Source organism: Pollachius pollachius (assembly GCF_949987615.1).
Source record: "Pollachius pollachius genome assembly, chromosome: 3".
NCBI classification, from domain to species: Eukaryota; Metazoa; Chordata; class Actinopteri; order Gadiformes; family Gadidae; genus Pollachius; species Pollachius pollachius.
This window is the reverse complement of record NC_136936.1, coordinates 46638964-46658963: the sequence shown is the minus strand read 5'-3', so window position 1 is coordinate 46658963 and position 20000 is coordinate 46638964. Positions and strand designations below refer to the sequence as shown.

At 47.8% G+C, this 20000-nt stretch overlaps 1 protein-coding gene across 1 annotated transcript in view; it reads left to right on the top strand.

Moving 5' to 3' along the window:
- sema5ba (sema domain, seven thrombospondin repeats (type 1 and type 1-like), transmembrane domain (TM) and short cytoplasmic domain, (semaphorin) 5Ba) overlaps positions 1-20000 on the top strand; it is a 125003-nt gene that overhangs the window by 79762 nt on the left and 25241 nt on the right. The window contains 6 exon segments of the mRNA XM_079733040.1: positions 39-137; positions 1225-1438; positions 6459-6744; positions 15114-15249; positions 16097-16307; positions 16576-16783. Coding sequence (XP_079589166.1) covers positions 39-137; positions 1225-1438; positions 6459-6744; positions 15114-15249; positions 16097-16307; positions 16576-16783 — 1154 coding nt within the window.

The window sequence follows — 20000 nt, the reverse complement described above, 5'->3', positions numbered from 1 at the left end:
TTTTCTTCCCCAACCTTCCTCTCTACTGCTCTCTATAGGTGGAATGTCAGAACTACATCAGAGTCCTACTGGTCAACAAGACAGAGGTCATGACCTGTGGCACTAATGCCTTCCAGCCCCTCTGCATCACACGAGAGGTATGGGAATGTGTGTGTGTGTGTCTTTCTGTCTGTCTGTCTGTCTGTCTGTCTGTCTGTCTGTCTGTCTGTCTGTCTGTCTGTCTGTCTGTCTGTCTGTCTGTCTGTCTGTCTGTGTGTGTGTGTGTGTGTGTGTGTGTGTGTGCTTGTGTGTCTCTATGTGTGTGTTTGTGTGCGTGTGTGTGTGTGTGCTTGTATTTCCCATTCTGTCTGTTTGTGTGTGTGTGTGTGTGTGTGTGTGTGTGTGTGTGTGTGTGTGTGCATGCGTGCGTGAATGGCTGTATGCGGAGGTCTGTAATCACCACATTCCCCTACACTCCTTCTTTGCTTTTGTGTTTGCCAGAATGCCTTGGAATGCGACGGTAAGCAGAGTGTGATAATTGGGTGGGGTGTGTTAATGTAATTCCTCGGCTTTCCGAACATGAAACAGGTAATTGCGCTGCCACCGAACCCGATGCGCTAGAGGAGAAGGGCAGCAAAGGAAAATAAGCCTCCCCTGATATATTTTTCAAATTCAAAACATCCTCGCTGTTTTTTATTTTTTCGCTGACTGTAATTTTAAATCTGTATTCCATTCTGTGTCTATACCGTTTTCTTCTCATTCTTTCTTGTCAATCCCCCATTTTCCTCCCCCTCTCATCCTGGCTCAATCTGTCCATCAGTTCGTCTATCTGTTATCCTATCTATGAGGAGGCAGGGCTGTCTGAAGTCATCCGTAGTCAGGGATTTTGACTTCCAGTCGAAAAAAGTTCTGGGTTTGAAACATCCTGATGTCTGCGGTCTTCCTGCAGGCATCCTTGAGCGATGCCTGAACACCCCACCTGCATAATTAATGACAACCCAAAAACAGATTGGATCCCATTTTTGCATTGGTTTTTTTTGCTGAGTTTGCTGACTTGGCCAGGTCGTTATTGTTAATGAGAATCTGTTCTCGATTCCCTTGCCGGGTTAGAATTGTGTTAAAAAAATGAATAAAAACCGGAACAAAAAAATGAATCCACTCGAATTTTTAAAAAAGCACAAAAATCACAAAAAAAAAGCGCGCAATTGACATTCCTGTCGTCCGTCTGTCCCGCCGTGGTCCCAGGTGGGCAACATGAGCAGCGTGTTGGAGCGGGTCAACGGCGTGGCGCGCTGCCCCTACGACCCGCGCCACAACTCCACCGCCGTGGTGACGGAGAGCGGCGAGCTGTACGCCGCCACCGTCATCGACTTCTCGGGCCGCGACCCGGTCATCTACCGCAGCCTGGGGGGACTGCCTCCGCTGCGCACCGCCCAGTACAACTCCAAGTGGCTCAACGGTACGCGGGTAGTGGGCTGCTGATACCCACACACACACACAGATACACTGACACGCGCGCGCACGCACACGCACACACATTCTCATCTACACACACACACAATCACTCTCTCGCACACATTCTCGCACACACACTCACACACACACACACACAGACATTCGTACACACACACAAATCCTTCAAATGACATTCATCTTTTAGAAGGTTATATTGTTTCCATATCTTTGTACAACATTTCCCCCTGACAAATCTATTCATATGAAACCCTGTTCGGACACAGCGATTGTGTATCACTAGGTTTATACATGAGCATGCTGAAGCTAGTATTGGGGGGCGGAGCTTTTTTCTTTGTGGTAAAGTTGTACCTAGCCATTGTCTTCCTATCAAGTCTGAGAAACATAGTGTAATGGGATTAGTAATCTGATCGGGCCGGTACGCTACACATTCCGCAGGGGCCCCGAGTGGTTGGATAAAGATTTGCGTTGTAAAAAACCCAAGCCATTCAACTAGACAAAGTGGTTGCGTAAGACCAGCCAGCCCCACTGTGTACCTTGGCTATTCTTAAAACATTTGGTATTGGTTTACGGTGCAGTTCAATGGATACCCGAGATGTAGTGTCTCAAAGGATTACAAACACTTCTTAAAAGCAGTCGGAGACTAAGCCTCGGCCAGAGAAACCCCTACGAGATTAATCCTGCAACCGGCCGCTCGATGCAAACTCCAAGAGAGATGCTTCCGGCGCAAACGTCCTTCCTACCAACATCCCTCCATTCCACATTCACCCATCCATCCAACATCCGTCCACCCGAGATCCGCCAGTCCATTAAAGATTCATCCATCCATCCATCCACCCAAGATCCACTCATCCATCCAAGATTCATTCATCCAAAATCCACCGATCCTTCCAAGATCAATCCAACGAAAATCCACCCGTCCCTCCAAGATTCATCCATTCATCAGCCGTCCGCCCATCCCAAATCCATCTGTGTGGGGTGCAGTGGTGGAACTACTAGGTGGAACATGAGGAGACTTCAAAAGAGCCCAACAGAGAATAGGATGGAATGAAAGAAATGGAATGATGGGATGCCAGAGAGACCAACGCCAGGGGGAAGGATGCGTGTGTGTGTGTGTCTCTGTGTGTGTGTGTGTGTGTGTGTGTGTGTGTGCATGTGTGTTTACATACATAGAAGTGATTTTTGCATGGATATGTGTGAAAGTGGTGTGGGCTTGGAGGACGACAGCGATGATGTGTGAGGGGCTGGAAGTTAGAGAAACGAGGAAGAGGAGGAGGATGAAGACGAAGGAGAAGTGGACCAACTGTGAAGTCAGTCAGCGATGTAATTATTCCCCTCAGGCTGGAGGATGGTGAAATTACAGCACACAGCAGGTTGTCCATCCATGTAACTCTGTATGTGTGTGTGTGTGTGTGTGTGTGTGTGTGTGTGTGTGTGTGTGTGTGTTTGTGTGTTTGTGTGTGTGTGTGTGTGTGTGTTTGGGGGGTAGTGTGCGTGTGTGTGTGTGTGTTTTTCTGTTTTTGCATGCATTTGATCGTATGCCGTGCCTTCATGTGTATACTCACAGAAACACACATGGAACAAGAGAGCGACAGCATGATAGAGAGCGAAAGGGTAAGGCAGATGAGTGTGAGAGAGAGGGGGAGAGAGGGATGGAGAGGGAGGGAGAGGGAGGGAGAGGGAGAGAGATTAAGAGAAAGAGAGGGAGGGAGATGGAGCGAGAGATAGAGAGAGGGAGAGAGGGCGGGAGAGATAGTGGGAGAGATAGAGAGATCGAGAAGAGATTGAGAGAGGGAGCAAGAGAGTGTAGGACGTGAGAGAGATAAGTAGTAGAGGAGATAGAGTGTTCACAACGACGTAATTACAGCTGGTGCTGGCTACAGATACACACACACACACACACACACACACACACACACACACTCTCACACACACTTCCTACTCCCAGCTGATTGTGGTAGGGTTATGGAACGTTTCTTCCCAGGAGACTCTGAGGCTGGGAATGAAAATCTAATTTCCAACACTGAGCCTTCCCACTAGGCTACGAGGGCTTGGGGCAGGTGTCGCTGGGAGTGTATGGAGGTGGGTCATGGATGTAATCAATCCGTGCACTTATTAGATTGGCAGCGGGCCAAGTGCTGACATTTTGTTTTGCTGTATCGCAATGCAGAGATCCAGAGATATCCCAAACTTATATATGTGCATCCACCACTTTTCTTTATATTTACGAGTTAAACACACACACACACACACACACACACACACACACACACACACACACAGTTCAGTTGATTCAATTCGATTCCAGATTGAGTTGGGTTTATATTTCTGTTCCTAGTAATAATAATGTTTACCCCAAACAGATTTGATTTCATTCCCATTCATCCCCATGCCCCTCCCTCTTCCTCTTCTCTGCACACTGAAGCTCAAACCACCACACTCACGCACATACGTTCACCCCCCCCCCCCCCCACCCCCCTGTTCCCTGCACCGCAGGTCACGGCTGAAGGTTTCTCTTGCTGCTGTTTGCTCCTGGTGTCAGCTCCGATCATACAGGCTGTGTACCGCCCAGCAGGGGTCTAGGCTCAGCACCCGTTAGTCAGCCTCCCTGCCCACGCAGACTCAGGTGACGCAAGTCAGCACGCCGGGTCAGGCGCTACCGTCACGTGGGTGACACTCACATATGCAAATATGTACTAATTTTAAAGATGCACACTGGAGCATATTCAAACAGCTGCCTGAACACTCACCTGCACCTGGACGCCGTGTTCACGCACAACACACACTCAAGGGAACGCACACGCACGTCATCACACACACACACAGACACTCACACACACTCACACACAGACACATACACACACACACACACACACACACACGCACACACACACACACGCACACACCAACCCTCCACGTGATCTATTTCCCATGCCCCTTAGCAATAAAGGAAGAAGTACGAACACATTGGCTTAGCTGTCTCGCCGGTCTGGGTAAACAGTAATTGTGCATGACCCCCCCCCGGACCCCGACATCACTCCCACTCACTCTCCACCACTCCGTCGCTTGTTAGTGCCCATTAACGAGCTCCACCGGCGTGCCCATTACATGCCATTTGTTGAACAAGTGTTTGTTCTCACAAGTCATTTCAAGTCCAGTGGATGTAAATAATAAATGGTCGTTTTTTTGGTTTCCTGCATAGTAATCCATGCATATGTGTGCTTCTCAAGCCTCATATCCCACTGTTCTGCCCTAGATTCATTGGTGTCTGTATTCATCACGTGGCACTAGATGAGAATTTTAAGTCTAAAAGATACTGTGGGTCTGTTGGCGCTAAAGCCAACCGGAAAACTAGTACGATCCTCGATGAAAGCCGAAAGCGTTTTTCCTGAAGGCTTACTTCATCCAAACTCGGGGGGTGGGAAACTAATTTATGTTCCCTAATGAACAGAAGAGGCTATAGTTTGTTAGTAGTAACACCTGATCCACACTGGGTAAGACAAGGTCACTTTTTTCATTGGATTGGCCCTTCTGGGAAACGCTTCACCTGTCTGTTGTTACAGAAATTCAGACAGCCGTGCCATTTTTGTTTTGATATTTTTTTCTAGGCTAGTAGATTGTTTTTTTGCCCCGGACAAGGAGAGAAAAGAAAATATTTCCCCGACCGCAGTGGCTTCACAGAGCGCTCGGTCCAAGCGCCATCAAATTGTTTTTTAATACAGTGCTGGGATGTAATTAGAGAGCTGGCAGATACCGTTGCTGGGAATTCATTCTGGCTCCCGTCACTGAATCTAATTCTACTTCTCAAAACGCTGCTCCTGCAACAAAAGGCCATGCCGGGCTGTTTTAGGCTGTCTCCACACTGGGGGTGGCTGTGTGTTCACATTGCACCTTTGGTTTGTCAAAAAGATATCTGACACAACTATCCTAGTGGGTTTGGATATAGTTGTGTGGACCTGCCATTGTGTGTTTCTGTGCCTGCCCATTGTAATGATGTTTGTTTTAAGGTGAAAGACACTGTCTACATTGTACTATTATTAAGGTGTGTGTGTGTGTGTGTGTGTGTGTGTGTGTGTGTGTGTGTGTGTGTGTGTGTGTGTGTGTGTGTGTGTGTGTGTGTGTGTGTGTGTGTGTGTGTGTGTGTGTGCGCGTGTGTGTACTTAACTCCATGATATCACATCCAATGAAAGGGCCACAGTTAGAAGTGGCAAGGGGTGGTGTGTTCCACACCGCCATGCACGAAAGCCCTGGCACACTCTGTGACCTGCACACACCAACAGCCACCCGTGGAAAAACTCCCATTCCCTAATAAAGAAACAAGCAGTTGATGCCGAGACAAAGAGCCAGATTCCGGGCTGTGCTTCAAAACACTTCAAAGTGAGACTCCTCTCAATGCGGGCTAAGGGAGACGTCCTCAGCCTTGGAGACATCCTAGATGGTATGAGTGAATCTAAAGCCTTTGTTTTGTTGCCACCCGCCCACGCGAGTTTGGGATAAACCTCCCTGCAGGTCATGTGATGCAGCTGTGGGAATCGACAGCGAAAAAAAATCGTTTTTAAAAAGTTTCAACGTTTCTCCTTTCTTGATCAAGAAACAAGTTTGTTTTCTGTGTCAGAACCCTGGCTTACAGCCTGTTCTGTCAAACAATAGGATACAAGGAGAAGACAGGGAAAACAAGGGCCCAATTGTGCGCGCAGTGAACTTTCAAATCAATTGTAAAGTCAAATAAAACTTTTAAACACATATGAATATATTCTCTTTGCCTCCGTTGCCCCATCATTCCACCACCTTCATGTGCGATCACTTTTCAATCAAACCCGCTTCAAGCAACGCTCAAGCGAACCCGACTTCATTGGCAAGCTATCATTCCGACTCCGAGTTCAGTGAAGGGCGCAACAACAAGGTTAAAGCGGTTAAAAAACAATACAAAAAGAAAACCAAATCAGAAATCCCCTTCGTCTCACGCGATGGGTCACTCACCTCTCTGCCCCCCTCTCCCTCCTCAGAGCCCCACTTCATCTCGGCCTACGACATTGGCCTGTTCACCTTCTTCTTCCTGCGGGAGAACGCGGTGGAGCACGACTGCGGCAAGACGGTGTACTCGCGGGTGGCGCGCGTCTGCAAGAACGACATCGGGGGCCGCTTCCTGCTGGAGGACACCTGGACCACCTTCATGAAGGCCAGGCTCAATTGCTCGCGCTCGGGCGAGATCCCCTTCTACTACGACGAGCTGCAGAGCACCTTCTACCTGTCGGAGCAGGACCTCATCTACGCCATCTTCACCACCAACGTGTGAGTGTGTGTGTGTGGCTTTGGATGGGCGATGAATGTCAAAAGCGGGTGCTCTGACTGCATGCAAAGTATTTCGCTAATTGGCGTTTTTTATTAATACGATAGATCTTTTTCTTTTATGGTTGGGGGAGTTCCTGACTTGAAGTTTAATAAGTACGTCTGCGATCCGGTTACTTTATCTTTATCTGGGCAATTACTTTTTTTTAAAGGTTATGTTTTATTGGTCTGGTAGTTTGGGTGCATCATCATTGACTCACATTCCTTGGGAAAATGGAAATCTGTGCATCTGGAGGAAACCTTAATCTGAATAAAATCTAGAGATGACCTAAACATCTATGTTTACTTAAACACACATAGACACCCACCCACACAAATACACAAACAAAGATACACACACACACACACACACACACACACACACAAAGAGACACACTCACTTAATTACAATTCAGGTTGCATATTTGCAGTACATTTCATTAGTCCTTATAAACCGTCATATTCTAGAGAATGGCTTCCTCCACTCTGCCACCTACTCTACTCTCTCTCTCTCTCTCTCTCTCTCTCTCTCTCTCTCTCTCTCTCTCTCTCTCTCTGCACAATGCCCTGGCTAAGAGCTCCCTGTGCTACTACTAATCATTAGTGTGGAGGCAGCCAAGCTTTCAGCCAGACAGCTTTTACCTCAGCATACACACACACCCACACAGACACAAAGTACACACACACACACACACACACACACACACACACACACACACACAGACACACACACACACACACACACACACACACACACACACACCACACCAGCATCAGATTGCTCTCGGTGGAGGGCATCGGGGGAGGGACAGTGGCTGTGGCGACATGGAGGTAATGACTTCATTGGAGAGAAATGACAGAGAGAGCAAAACAATGCAGTATTAGGTTAACCAATGTGTGTGTTCATAGTTTCCAACGCTGGGGTGTATGTCACACCATGCCGTGAAGCTAGATGTTTCAAAATAGACACATTTGGGGAGAGTTGACCCTTTGTCAATTGACCCTCTTTTAAACTTGTCAGAGACTTCCTGCACACCATATACATTGTGGTGATTTGTTTGGCTTAACACGTCTAATCAGACAGGAAAAACTGGAGTCTAAGCTCTGTTTAAGCGTGCTTCAGATTCAGCATTTAATCTCACTTTGTTTTGTCATTTCGCTTTTGTTTTTTGATGTCACCTTGCTACTGTGAAATAATTGCTTTGGTATTGCGAATGAAAAAATGGAAGCTAAACTGCTAAAATGATAGATTTTCGATGTAGCTTCTCTTGAACGCGAAATGAGGCAATTCCAGTGTGCATACAGAATGCACCTGATGCCTCTTCTAGGAGAAGGGGGGAAGAATTGTAGCAGATGTTTCGGGTAAACATCTGACAAAACATTCAGTTGTCGAGAGAGCAGAAAAGTTAGAGTTTCTGTTGTGAATGTTTGTGTGTGTGTTTGTGTGTGTATGTGTTTGAGTTGGTTTTCTGTGTGTGTGTGTGTGTGTGTGTGTGTGTGTGTGTGTGTGTGTATGTGTGTGTGTTTGTGTATGTGTGTGTGTGTTGGAGAGTGTGTTTCCTGTGTGTGTGTGTGTGTGTGTGAAGCTACATCCTGCCTCTTGCCTTCTGCTGCCTTACCTGCTGGGCATCCGACAGCTGTCGACAGCACCCGTTCCGTTCTCCATCACCCAGCCTGAGAGACGCAGCTAACCAGGGTGGTGCGATGGAGGGATGGTTTTCAGAGAGGAAGGAAAGGGGGGGGATTTAACCAACAACACCAAACAGGAAGATCGAAAAGACGGGTTTAATTCACAATGGAGTTGAAGGAAGGACGTAACAAAGGGAATTTCTCCCGCTGAGGTTCTAAGTCCTAGCGTCCCTCTGCCCTGGCCTCCATGGTTACCCTGTCCCCCGCCTCCCTCCCCTCCCAGTTCTTCATCAGGGTTGGATATGTAAATGCAATCAACCACAAACACCGTCTCCATCTGTCTGGCCCCGGCGTTGAGCGTTCCCGGGCCCCTGGGAGTCCCGGGTCCATTAGTGAGGGAGGACACTCGGCGGAGACAGCCTGTGTGTGTCCTGGCTGGCGTCTGTTATGGGGGCAGGAGCTGGTCCCCCACTCGACGGAGATACCTTCTCCGGACCGCCCTGTGTTGACCCGTTTATACCTGGAGTCAACTCCCCGTTGTTTGCTAAGCTCACAAGCAATAATAATAAATGCACAAAACACACTGAAACACACACACACACACACACACACACACACACAAAAACACACACAAAACACAAACAAACATACAAGCACACACACAGACACACACACCCCAACACACACAAACACATCTAGGCTACGGCATGTCGTACCTTAGCTAGCCCCGTGGTAGAGAGCATTAGCATACCCGCTAAGTAGAGCATGTTAAAACCTCAGAGTTGGACCGTGCCCTTTAATTAACTTCAGATATTTACTGGCAGAGTTTTACAGTCGGAGGCTCTGGGGTGCCGGGAGTCAACAAAGCAGGCTAGCGCCGACCCTCTCTCAAGTTTGTCACCTATTACTAGCCCAGTAGTAAACTTTACAGAGTTTACTAGCTGAATAATAAACTCCGGAGAGTTATATCCGGCCGATATATTACCGGTTTTATCTGGCTTGCAAAGAGTCAAGTATGGCCGTGTGTCCTCGAACATCATTCAAACTTTTTTGTTTATCTTTTTTTTGGTTTTGTTTTCCTTGTATCCAATCAATTCAACGCACAGACGTCAAATCAACCTTGAAATGAGCTGCCACGGGCTGAACTGCGGGGGCATTTGTACAGGCCTCCTGATAATCCATCTCTCTCTCTCTCTCGAGCCTTCTCTCTCTCTCTCTCTCTTGCTCTCCGTCTATCCCTCTCTTTCTCTCAGTCCTTCTCTCTCTTCTTCTCGCTTTCTCTCTATCCCTCTCTCTCCCTCCTCCCTCACTCACTCTCACTCTGTCTGACTCTCTCTCTCTCTCTCTCTCGCTCTCCCTCGCTCTCACTCTATATACAGTACATTTCATTAGTCCTTATAAAAGTCATATTCACAAGAATATGTCCCTCAACTCTGCCGCCTACTCAACTTCCTCTGCTCTGCTCTCTCTCTCTTCCTGTGGCCGGTCTGCTGTCGAGATGTTCCTCCTCAGCTCTTCCTCGGAGTTGGCTAGAGCGAAGCAGTCTTCTAAATACCCCCCCCCCCCCAACCTGAACCCCGCGGCGCTGCAGTGTTTAGCCGTAGCGCGGAGGTGCTGCCGACTGTTATGCTCTCCTCACTCTTGAGTGTGTGACGTTTTCAGGTCAGAGCGCCTGCCTTCGCGTGCTTATTCCGCCGTACGGTTTAAAAATATGAACGGATAATCCTTCGCAAGCAGCACCGATTTTGATTTTTCCTGCTCGAGCCAGCGATACGAGAGCGGCTCACGCTCTCTGCTGCTGAGTGTGTCTGTTGTGTTGCTCTGTGATTCTGCCACCGTGCAGGTATTTATGAAGCCATAACACGGGCGCTACTTTGGAGCTTGCTATTCGCACCTCACATGGAGTAGATTAGGTTGTGCTTTCTGAGAAACCTCGGGCTAACGGGGATCAAAAGTGCCTTATTGTCCCTCTAATCTAGTGTCTACATAAAGCAAACCATGTGGTCCGATAATTGCATAACTAATAATTGAATGGTCGTTAAGGCTTTAATTAGGACACGTTTGCGAGAATGAAAATCATTGCCTTCTCTCCGGGTTCAATTTGAGCTATGTTTAATTCTAGACAAAACCCATGACACGTACATGATAACAGACGCACACAACATGAAGTTAGTAGATAAATCAGGACGACAGCAACAAGAACAAAAGTATCTCAACATCTACGCTGAACCAATATGAATTGCCAGTGTAAAGTGGAGATCCCAGCACCTTTTTTCCTAAAGGAAACCATTGAAACTGCACACAGCAATAAATCACAGACTGAAGGAGTGTGGCGCGCAAAACTTTCCACCAAATCTGAGTTTATCACAGCCTTTATATCTACTGCAGGGGTTGCTGGAGGTTAAGGCAAATTGTTACCTTTTTCTCCATTTTAATAATTTATCAGTGTTGCTGATGAATACGTTTTTTACATCAGATTTAAATATAAAAAACATATATTGAGCTTTACCTTAACATATGTTGTGTTATATATATTAATCAGGAGATAAGGACAACAGTAAGAATAAATACATTCCTGAGTCCATTTCTTGGCTTTTCGGGTTGAAGTCAAGTTAATATTCTCAGCCGATCCTTCATGGTGCGGAGTCAAACGCATCGCAGGCCAGACTTAAGGACTTCAGTTGTACAACTGGAACCCTGTGGGGGAGCTCACCGCCTCACACAACCTTCCTCGTAGCCCAGCTGTCTAGATGAATGTAAAAGGAAATGGGTACAATGCTCTACGTTCCCTGTAGATTGACTGTCGGTCGGTCTGTCTTTCTGTCTGTCTGGCAGGGTGATTTGCAGGCCGATGTCGAAACAGAAAATAGATTTTGGATTGAGGATTATCATCTCCTCTCTCTGTCTGTGTCTCTCTGTCTTTCTCTCTCTCTCTCTCTCTCTCCTACTCTCTCATCACACTCTGTCTATCACTCTCAACAAAGCCTCCAGCTGAGACAAAGCGAAAAGAGAGTGTTAAGAATAAAGGATGGAAAAACACAGCCCTCCCCCAACCGTCTCCCTCCCTCCCTCCCTCCCTCCCTCCCTCTCGCTCCACGGTCTGTCTGCTTTCTCTCAACTCTTTTTTTTATTTCCTGCGCGCCTCGTTTCCATCCTTCTCCGCTGACATGAAAGACACAGAGTGCCACGCTGGGTTCAAGTCCTAATAAATCCCCGCTGTCTCGCTGGGGGGGGAGTCAGGGAGGAGGAGGAGGCGGGGCTTAAATACAGCTGTGAGTTGAGCTCTGCAAGAGGGGAGGGGGGGAAGGGGGGGGGGTTTGTGTTCCATGGATGAGAGAAACAAATTGGGACAGATTTTCTATTCCATTTTTTCTTTTACCCAAACTGTGTCTGTCTCAGCGGGGTCTGGGGTTTAGGGACGAGAACGGATGACAGGCCCCGCCAGGACGAGATGACTCACTATGAGTAGGGCCGTGCGACCTGCTCAGAGTAATCACACTTAGGAGTCGCTTAGGAGCCAGGGGGGGGGAGAAGGTGGAGGAGCAGATGCCGAAGGTCTTTCCATTTTGTCCCCGTGCTCCAGTCAGACGTTACGCTTGCAGTCATCTGTGTAGAATCCAACCCCCTTTGAATGAAAACCGGCTCTTTTTCGGCGCTTGGGCATTCGGCGGTTTTGCATTTTTTTCCCCGTTCACACTGAGGATGGTCAGCTTAAATTTCCCTGTGGTCGGGATCAGACTCCATCATGGCCACAGCCCAAACCACAAGGTCGCAGTTTGAGTCAGTCTGTCACTGCTGTGTATGTGCCACAGAGTGCATTTGTGTGCAAGGAGTATGTGTTTCTATGGGAGTCTGCTGTGTGTAATGTCTGCGTGTGAGTGTGTGTGTTGTGTGCGTGCATGTTTGTATGTGCATGTATGTATGTCTGGCGTGGTTATATGTGAGTTGACACATGTGCCACTGCATAGTCTGTCTGTGTGCATGTGTCTGTGTGTGGGTGTGTGTGTCTATCTGTGTTTGTGTTTGTGTGGTTACGCATGGCGGTGTGGTCAGTCTTCTGCCAGCTATTGGTCCTCCACGTGTATGTGGTTTCCCACTACCCATGGTTACTCATAGATCCATGGGAGTTCTCCACCACAACCACCTCCACAACCTCTAGCCCACATTGCCCTCCACCCCTCAGACAATCCCTCTCTCTCTCGCTCACAGATGTGTCCATGACCAAACCAGACATGTATAAGCACCTTCACACTTGTGGAAACACACACACGCACACGCACACGCACACGCACACGCACACGCACACGCACACACACACACACACACACACACACACACACACACACACACACACCTCTACCTCCTAGACTTTCCCTCTTTGTTGCCCAAAGATGCCATCAGTCCACTAAGATTACTACAATATTTTTGTGCCCTTTTTGGGGGATAGCAAGATTATAACTCCTTATCTTGATATAAACAACTTGGTTGTGTTGTGATAAAGCCATTAATAAATACGTTATCTCAGGATCAGGGACGTTTCGCCTCTACAGTTGCAACCTCGATTAATCATCTCTGTAGTAACAAACAAGGTTTGAGGTGTTAATCAATAAAGAGTTGTTGACATTCTGCCATGATTACTCTCCTCTTCTCAGCATGCGGTAAAGTAAGCACAGAACGCAAACTTCCTACCGGCTCAACCCTCCCTGAATGATAAGCTATAACTATAAATAATCATAACACTAATAAACTACAGGCTATTGCTTATGCGATAAATAATGTATGCGCAAATCACGCCAGAAACAAGTTGGTCACGACAAAACGGGCACTAAAATATTATGACACCCGTGGCAGCTCTCGGCCTCCGTGGAGCACAGGTAAAGGACTCCCCGGTTGGAGGTTGGCGGCTATTCTCCTCGGCCGGCTTCTCTGTCAACCAGCCACCTGCTAGCCCTCACCGTGTCTAGGGGGGGAGGAGGGGGTCTGGACACAGCTGCTACCCATCGCCCTCCGTCACCCCACCATGTTCCACCGCTCTGCCATTAACATATCCCTACGTGGGGGTTTGATTGATTGATCGATTGGAATTCTTTATTGACACATGCACAAAGGTAAGCATGCAAATGTACAGGTCAAAAGGATAGCACAAAAAATCCAATGGGCTTATTTCCATTGTGGTCCCTTGGTAGTGTAAGCATGTATATAGGTGTATGTAAGTGTGTGTGTTAAAGGTAATGTACATGACATTTACATCTCCTATAACCTTTGTCCTCTTTTTTATTGGGCAAAAGTTGAATGTCCCAAAAGTTGAAGAACTGTAGACTGAGAAGGACAGTGAAGGAGAACTTTCTTTTTAGTGATTAGAAATAATGACAATTATTCCCAAATGATATTTTTACAACATAAAAACACTCTCTCACTCTCCCCTTCTCTCTCTTTCTCGCTCTCACTATTATCTCTCTCTCTCTCTCTCTCTCTCTCTCTCTCTCTCCCTCCGTCTCTCTTTCTGCTCTCTCTCTCTCTCCCTCCCTCTCTCTTTCTGTTCTCTCTCTCTCCCTCCCTCTTTCTTCTCTCTGTCTCTCTTTCTTTTAATATATATATATATATATAAATGAATACATACAAACAAACCAACACACATAGACACACACACAAACATAACGGCACACACAAAGGAGTTGGTTAGCATCTCTGCGGAGCCCCTATCTAGACGAGACTGGGTCAGGACGCAGGAAGGGCTGGCAGGCAGTGGGGAAACTCATTATACTGGTGAGCATTATAGGGCCTGAGGAGCCAGGGAACCTGGAATAAAATCAGGCCTAATAGCATTACCCACACTGACAGTTTAACTGGCATCGACTGCATTATTTGACACCTACATTTAATGAGCGTGTGTTAGTGTATGTGTGTGTGTTTGTGTGTGTGTGTGTGTGTGTGTGTGTGTGTGTGTGTGTGTGTGTGCGTTTGTGTGTGTGCATGCGTCCACTTGTTTCTGTATATGTATGTTAAACAGTGTGACTCTATTTGAGTTATTTGTTGGCTGCACACTTTGTGTGTGTGTGTGTGTGTGTGTGTGTGTGTGTGTGTGTGTGTGTGTGTGTGTGTGTGTGTGTGTGTGTGAATGTGTGTGTGCGTGCGTGCGTGTGCACATAAGCCAGGGCAATGCTGGCTCTCGTTTTTCCTTGACTCATGCCTTCCTTTCTCTGGTGCAGCGCTGATAGCATTAGCCTAGCCTGAAGCCAAGAAGGGACAAGTCAGAGAGAAAGAGACAGAGCGAGAGAGAGAGAGAGAGAGCGAGAGAGAGCATGAGAGAGTTGGCAGCTGCCTGGGTAGTGCAGGTGTAACGTGGTGGGCTATAGCCATAAACAGGACATGCAACACCTCACATCTGTGTAACGGCTCCTCTGGTAGAGCTACGTTATCAATGCATCATGTTTTTCTAGGTACTCATTTTGAATATCATATAAGGGATTGCATCACTTCTTTCTGTCCTGCTTTTATGTTTTTGGTTCTAATGCTTGTTTATCGCTTACTCTCTGTCTCTCTGTGTCTCTCCCTGTCTCTGTCTCTCTCTCTCCCCATCTCCCTCTGTCACTCTCTCTTTCTCCCTTTCTCTCTCTCTCTCCCCCCCCACTCTCTCTCTCTCTCTCTCCCCCCCTCACTCTCTCTCTCTCTCTCTCTCTCTCTCTCTCTCTCTCTGTCTACAGGAACAGCATAGCTGCGTCCGCTGTGTGTGCCTTCAACCTCAGCGCCATCACCCGGGCCTTCAACGGGCCCTTCCGCTCCCAGGAGAACCCCCGCTCCACCTGGCTCCCCACGCCCAACCCCATCCAGAACTTCCAGGTTTGCTGCCGCCTCCACCCCTCCCTTCAACCTCCCACTCAACCACCCACAACTCAGCCCGCCAGCCACCTCCATCCAAATCAACCCTGCCACAGAGAAAACACAGCACAAAGAAAAATGTGCTTTGCAGAAGATGGGTTTTGTTACTTTTGTATATTTTTAGTTTGGGTAGCATAAAGTAATAAAAAAGCGAGTCCAAATCAAAAGAGCCGTTTCCCAGATCCACTTTACTCCGGTTTTCACATGTGTATTCAATCATTCAGAACCAAGCCAAGCACACCGATTGTCAGCGGAGTTGATTGTTGTGCCCAGGAGTGTCATTACTTTTCTGAGATTGAAAGACTTGATTATATTTTGGGAAGAAAAGAGTGGGTATTGATTTGAATACAATCAAACCATCTGTAATTGTTTGGTTCAACGCAGAAAACAACTGAAATAAATCCATCCTTCCTTCATGTTTCTTATATTTTCTGCTTTGATTCCATCATTCTTCCTTGCTTCATTGTTTCTGTATTCATTTGTCCGTTCCTTATCTCTCCTGTTCTTCCCTCCTATCTTCATTCTATTCCTTCTTTCCTTCCCTTCCTAATTTGTACCTGCTTCTTACCTTTATTTTTTCTTTCCTCCCTTCCTCCCTCTCTCCCCCTTTCCCTCCCTCCCTCCCTCCCTCCCTCCCTCCTCCCTCCCGCCTTCTGTCCATCTTTCCCTCCGTCCCTCCCTCCTTCCCCCCAACATTTTATCCCTCCCCCCTTCCTCCATCCCCTCCCACCCTCGCTATGTGATCCACCCATCCTCCCTCCCTCCCTTCCTACCTCCGCCCCTCCCCTCCCCCCGCCTCTCTCTCCAGTGCGGGACGATCGAGGACGGGGGCGGTCCCAACGAGGGTCTGACGGAGCGCAGCCTGCAGGAGGCCCAGCGGCTGTACCTGATGAACGACGTGGTGCAGCCCGTCTCTGTGGACCCCCTGGTCATGCAGGACGACGTGCGCTTCTCCAGCCTGGTGGTGGACATAGTTCAGGGCATGGACACGCTCTACCACGTCATGTACATCGGCACCGGTCAGTCCCGCCGAGACGCGTCGTAGTGGATCACCTGAAGCACACTGCCGTGTCGGGTTCAAAAGCAGAGTTACTTTTCCGGATGTTTGTGTCCAAAATAGACTTGAGCAAAAGCCATACTTCTCTTAAATCAAAATCCATTATCTTTATTAGTTGAGGATCTCAGTGGCTGGTTCATCTTCAATTTCTGTATTTTGCAAAGTCCTGATGGACAGCTGTATTTTAAAAGTGATTTACGGTTTTCTTTTCTCCTCTGATGTGAATACAGAATACGGCACCATTCTGAAGGCTCTGGCCACGACCAATAAGAGCCTTCAGGGATGTTACCTGGAGGAGATGGAGCTCCTCCCACCAGGGGTGCGGGAGCCAATCCTGAGCCTGCAGATTCTGCACAGTGACAGGTCGCTGTTTGTGGGCCTCAGCAATCGTGTGTTGAAGATTCCTCTGGAGAGGTGCTCCACCTACACCACAGAGATGTAAGTAGTCCAGACCTCTCGGTGCCTCATAGGAGGTGTAGATTTCTAGAGTGCCAATTCTAAGAATCATTTTCTCAATGACCCTATATAATCATACTCTAGTTAAATAAGTCCAAGTTCCTTCTTTTTTTTCAAATAGCCTATTAACTAATATGAATACACCATTAACATATTTCAATTATGAACATCCATATAAAGGCTACTTACAGCCTTGCTGCACCTTTTTCTTGAAGAGACAGTGTGTAAAAAACTTTTCCTTATTGTTTCCTCATAGTTTGCCAGCAGCTTTTTTTGTGACAAATGGCTTCAGCTCCACTGAGAACAGTCTGGTCCTGTATTGGAAGTAATTAGGTGACTTGACTGGGATTAATATGTCTGGAGGGCGTCGCCCGCGATCGTTAGAGCCCTTTTGGTAGGAACAGACAAATGACCTGGCCTGTATCTGCTTGCTAGAGGAAACAAGTTTGCCCCCTGCATCAAAGTGTTGGGCTGTTGCTGCTGCCTTTGTGGGGGAAAGTGAACTTAAAGCCCTGCTATATGTGCTCACATTGGAAGGTTTGAAGAGTCTCAACTTTGATGGAGTCTCACGAGTTTGGCAGGGAAAATAGAGTTTTGGCTGTTTGTCGGTGTATGTGTGTGTGTGTGTGTGTGTGTGTGTGTGTGTGTGTGTGTGTGTGTGTGTGTGTGTGTGTGTGTGTGTGTGTGTGTGTGTGTATGCGTGTGTCTCTTTCTGTGGTGGGCAATTATTTGCATGTATGCGTGCATGTGCTTGAGGCCTTACAAACAAACTACAAAAGGAAAGTCAGCTATAGAGTGAGTAAGAGTTAAAGGGCGAGAGACAGAGCGACAGAGAGAGACAGAGAGAGAGAGAGAGCCATTCGCTTGCAGGCTGCCATCTGCATGGTGAGTGTGAGTAGAATTGCTCTCTTCACCCGGCCGTTTGTCCAACTTTCTGCATCTCATCATTGCTCTCAATCAGCTTCCTTCACAGGGCTTCACAGCCCTTCAAACTCAACCAACGTTTTAGCATATAAATGGCTTGATGCTTTATATTCCCTTTGCACATATGTGTGCACGTGCATGCTTGTGTGTGTGTGTGTGTGTGTGTGTGTGTGTGTGTGTGTGTGTGTGTGTGTGTGTGTGAGTGTGTGTGTGTGCGTGCATGTGTGGGTGTGACTGAAAGAGAGGGACTCAATGTAGTGTTGTGGGCAAATAAGAAAGCGTAAATGGGTGTGGTGGCCGTGGAGTTGATTTTGAGTAGCGAGGTAGAGAGGACGAATGACTTTCTCACTCATCCCTTATAACAATTCACTTTTTAACCTTCTTACCACCAAACTAACCGGGTCCAAACTTGCCACTGCCACCAACTAACCCCATCATCTGACCACCTTACTAACTAATCCCTCCTCCCACCCACACACAACCACATACACAACCACATACACACCGACACGACACACCGACACGCACACACACACACACACCGACAGACACACACACACACACACACACAGACACACCCATCCACACACACACACACACACACACACACACACACACACACACACACACACACCTTACCACCCATTTAAACACCATCCCAGCCTCTGACAAACTGCACGACCCACCCCAAAACATCAGCGTAGATGAACAACTCAATACGGCTCTGCTCCATGGGGTGTGTGATCGTGTCGGAAATAGTGAAACGGACGTGAGTATGTGTGTGTGTGTGTGTGTGCGTGCGCGTGCGGAACATATGCGTGTGTTCAACCAGGAGCTCAACACAAAGGTGAGGGGAGGACAGGGCAGAGCAGAGGGAGCAGAAGAACACCTGCACCGCGCCGGGGAAATAATCCGCCGACGTGCGCACACTTCCATTGTTGTGTGCGGTTGTAATGAACATTGTGCCTTAGCGTACACCATCATGCCCTGAAATTGCTTTGGCTTAGCTCTCTCTCTGTCTCTCTCTCGCCCCCTCTCCCTCTCCCTCGCCCCCTCTCCCTCTCCCTCTCACTCCCCCTCATTTCATTCTTGCTGCATTTCCCTCTATGACTCTCTCTGGTGCTGCGTTTATATGCATAAACATGAATAATATACGTTTACTCACACCAACATGAATGATTGAGGTGGACATCGATATGCAAACATGGCCGCACACAGCCGCACACACACACAGTTTATGTATTAACACATATACCATGTAATGGCCAAGACGCAATAGAAAACAATAAGTCTGTAGATAGGCAGAAGATGATGGCACAGAGAAATGTTCAAACTTGATTCATGTAGGAGTCGTAATTTATCACTCTGTCTCCCCAGATACTTCCGTCCACCTGTAGAGGAACTGATAGTCTGTGTGTGCATGTGTGTGTGTATGTGTGTGTGTCTGATTTGTGTGTGTGTGTGTTTGTGTTTGTTAGTGTGTGTGTGTGTGTGTGTGCGCGCACCTGCGTGTGTGCGTGTGTGCCTGTGTGTCTGATTTGTGTGTGTGTAGGCATGTGTGTGTTTGTGTGTGTGTGTGTGTGTGTGTGTGTGTGTGTGTGTTTGTGTGTGTGTATGTTTCTGATTTCTGTGTGTTTGTGAGTTTGCGCCCAGGTGTGTTTGTCCAATTGATTGAAAGTGTGAGCGAGTATTCCTTCCTCGCTCCCATGCTGGAGCGATGGAGTGGATGTGCTCTCCATGTTGCCCACAGAAAGCCGATGAACTCCCAGAGTTTATGGTTCACCATCGTGGAGCCTTATCGGCTGTCGCTTGTTTTTTTGTTGTTTGTTTTTACAACGCTTACAGTTGATTATTATTGACATCGCCGCATTCGTCTGGTAATGTGTCTTTGGTGAGCTGAATAAATGTTTCACCGCCCGCCACTGATTGATTTGTGGTGAGTATTTGAGTGTGTGTGTGTGTGTGTGTGTGTGTGTGTGTGTGTGTGTGTGTGTGTGTGGGTGTGTGTGTGTGTGTGGGTGTGTGTAGGTGTGTGGGTATCCGGAAAGAATGTGTGATTATTTTGTCCCATTATTCCCAATAATTACATTTGACCCTCCCCTCAGCTCTGGCAAACACACCTATACTGCTCCCTCCCCCCCTTCTCTCCCACTGCGCCTCCCCCCTCCCCCCTCCTCCTCCTCCTCCCCCCCCCCCCCCTCCCCTCACTGCCTCCTGGGTGAGTGATACAGCTTGGCTGCAGCAGTTTGCTAAGCTAGCTGTAGTGCTACATCCA